At 66.0% G+C, this 1115-nt stretch overlaps 1 protein-coding gene across 1 annotated transcript in view; it reads right to left on the bottom strand.

The window, feature by feature from the left end:
• The window catches only part of KIAA1614 (KIAA1614 ortholog), an 11881-nt gene that overhangs the window by 10190 nt on the left and 576 nt on the right, over positions 1–1115 (bottom strand). The window contains 2 exon segments of the mRNA XM_035900742.1: positions 201–264; positions 891–1109. Of these exon segments, the coding sequence (XP_035756635.1) occupies positions 201–264; positions 891–1109 (283 nt within the window).

The raw sequence follows: 1115 nt of genomic DNA, 5'->3' as shown, positions 1-1115 counted from the left end.
ACCGGGTTCAGCTGGCCCCTCCTGCCCTGCTCACACCAAAGCGCCGCCAGAGCCCCTGCCAGGCTGGGGGCTGCCCTGCAGCCCCCCCCGGAGCACTGCCGAGCCTCAGCACTGCTTTGAAAGCTGCATTTAAAATATAAGACTGGGGAGAGGGAAAAAAGAGGGAAGCGTCCATCCCTGCCACGCGAGGACTGACCTACCTGCAGCCCTCGGCATCCTGCAGCGAGACCCCCGAGTCCCAGTCCCCGTCACTGGCTGGCACCTCTGAAATGCAGGACAGGGAAAGGCATCAGCCCGGCCGGACCACGGCCCCCACCCTGGCACCCCCTAGATAGCACCCCCCATACTGCCAGCCCCACAGCTCAGCCCGTCCTAACACACACCCCTAATTCCCTACGGGGGCCCCAGCTGCTCGGCTCCAGAGAGACCCCAGAGAGTGGGACATGGGACCGCCTGCCGTGGGGCGCGTCCACAGGGATGGTGGCCGTGGGGTCACTAGGGCAGATGCTTTTGAAGGCGAAATTAATTCCCTTTTCTGGTGGCAGCTTGCAATGGGAAGATGATGCTTGCAGACCTCGAGTGCCCCAGAAAGGGGGTTTCGCTCTTGCTTTTAGCAGTGAAATCCCTCACCAGGACTCCGGAGGGGACCAGCGGCACCCCGGTGAAGCAGCACCCCGTTTTGTTTATGGGCATCTCCCTCAGCTGCCGGTGAAGGAGACACAGCACCCATGGGGGGACAGGGCAGCCCCGGGGCATGAGCCAGCGCGGCGCTGTGCCTGCAGCCTGGGAGGCTGGAGGACGGCACCGAAGACCCCCCTTCGCCCCAAAGCTTCTCCTTCCCGCTCCCCCTGGCTCTACCGAAACAGCCGCTATCTGCCCGAAGCACGCACCAGCCGCGGCGAGGCCCAGCACCTCCTGCAGCAGCCGCCGGTTCCTCTCCACCCGCTCGGCCAGCGAGAGCCTCTCCCAGCCCTCCGCTGTGGAGGGGGACGCAGAGGGTCGCCCCCGGTCCCGCAGTGTGGTTTGCGCCTCTTCTTCCAGGGGGGGTGTCGCAGGGGGGGAGGCAGAGCCCTGGGACCTGCCGCCCTCATCGCAGGGGAGCTCGGTGACTCCCG

Source organism: Egretta garzetta, unplaced genomic scaffold, assembly GCF_000687185.1.
Source record: "Egretta garzetta isolate BGI_Z169 unplaced genomic scaffold, ASM68718v1 scaffold598, whole genome shotgun sequence".
In the NCBI taxonomy this organism is placed as follows: domain Eukaryota; kingdom Metazoa; phylum Chordata; class Aves; order Pelecaniformes; family Ardeidae; genus Egretta; species Egretta garzetta.
Note: the sequence above shows the minus strand (reverse complement) of the source record. Positions and strands in the feature narration are given on the sequence as shown.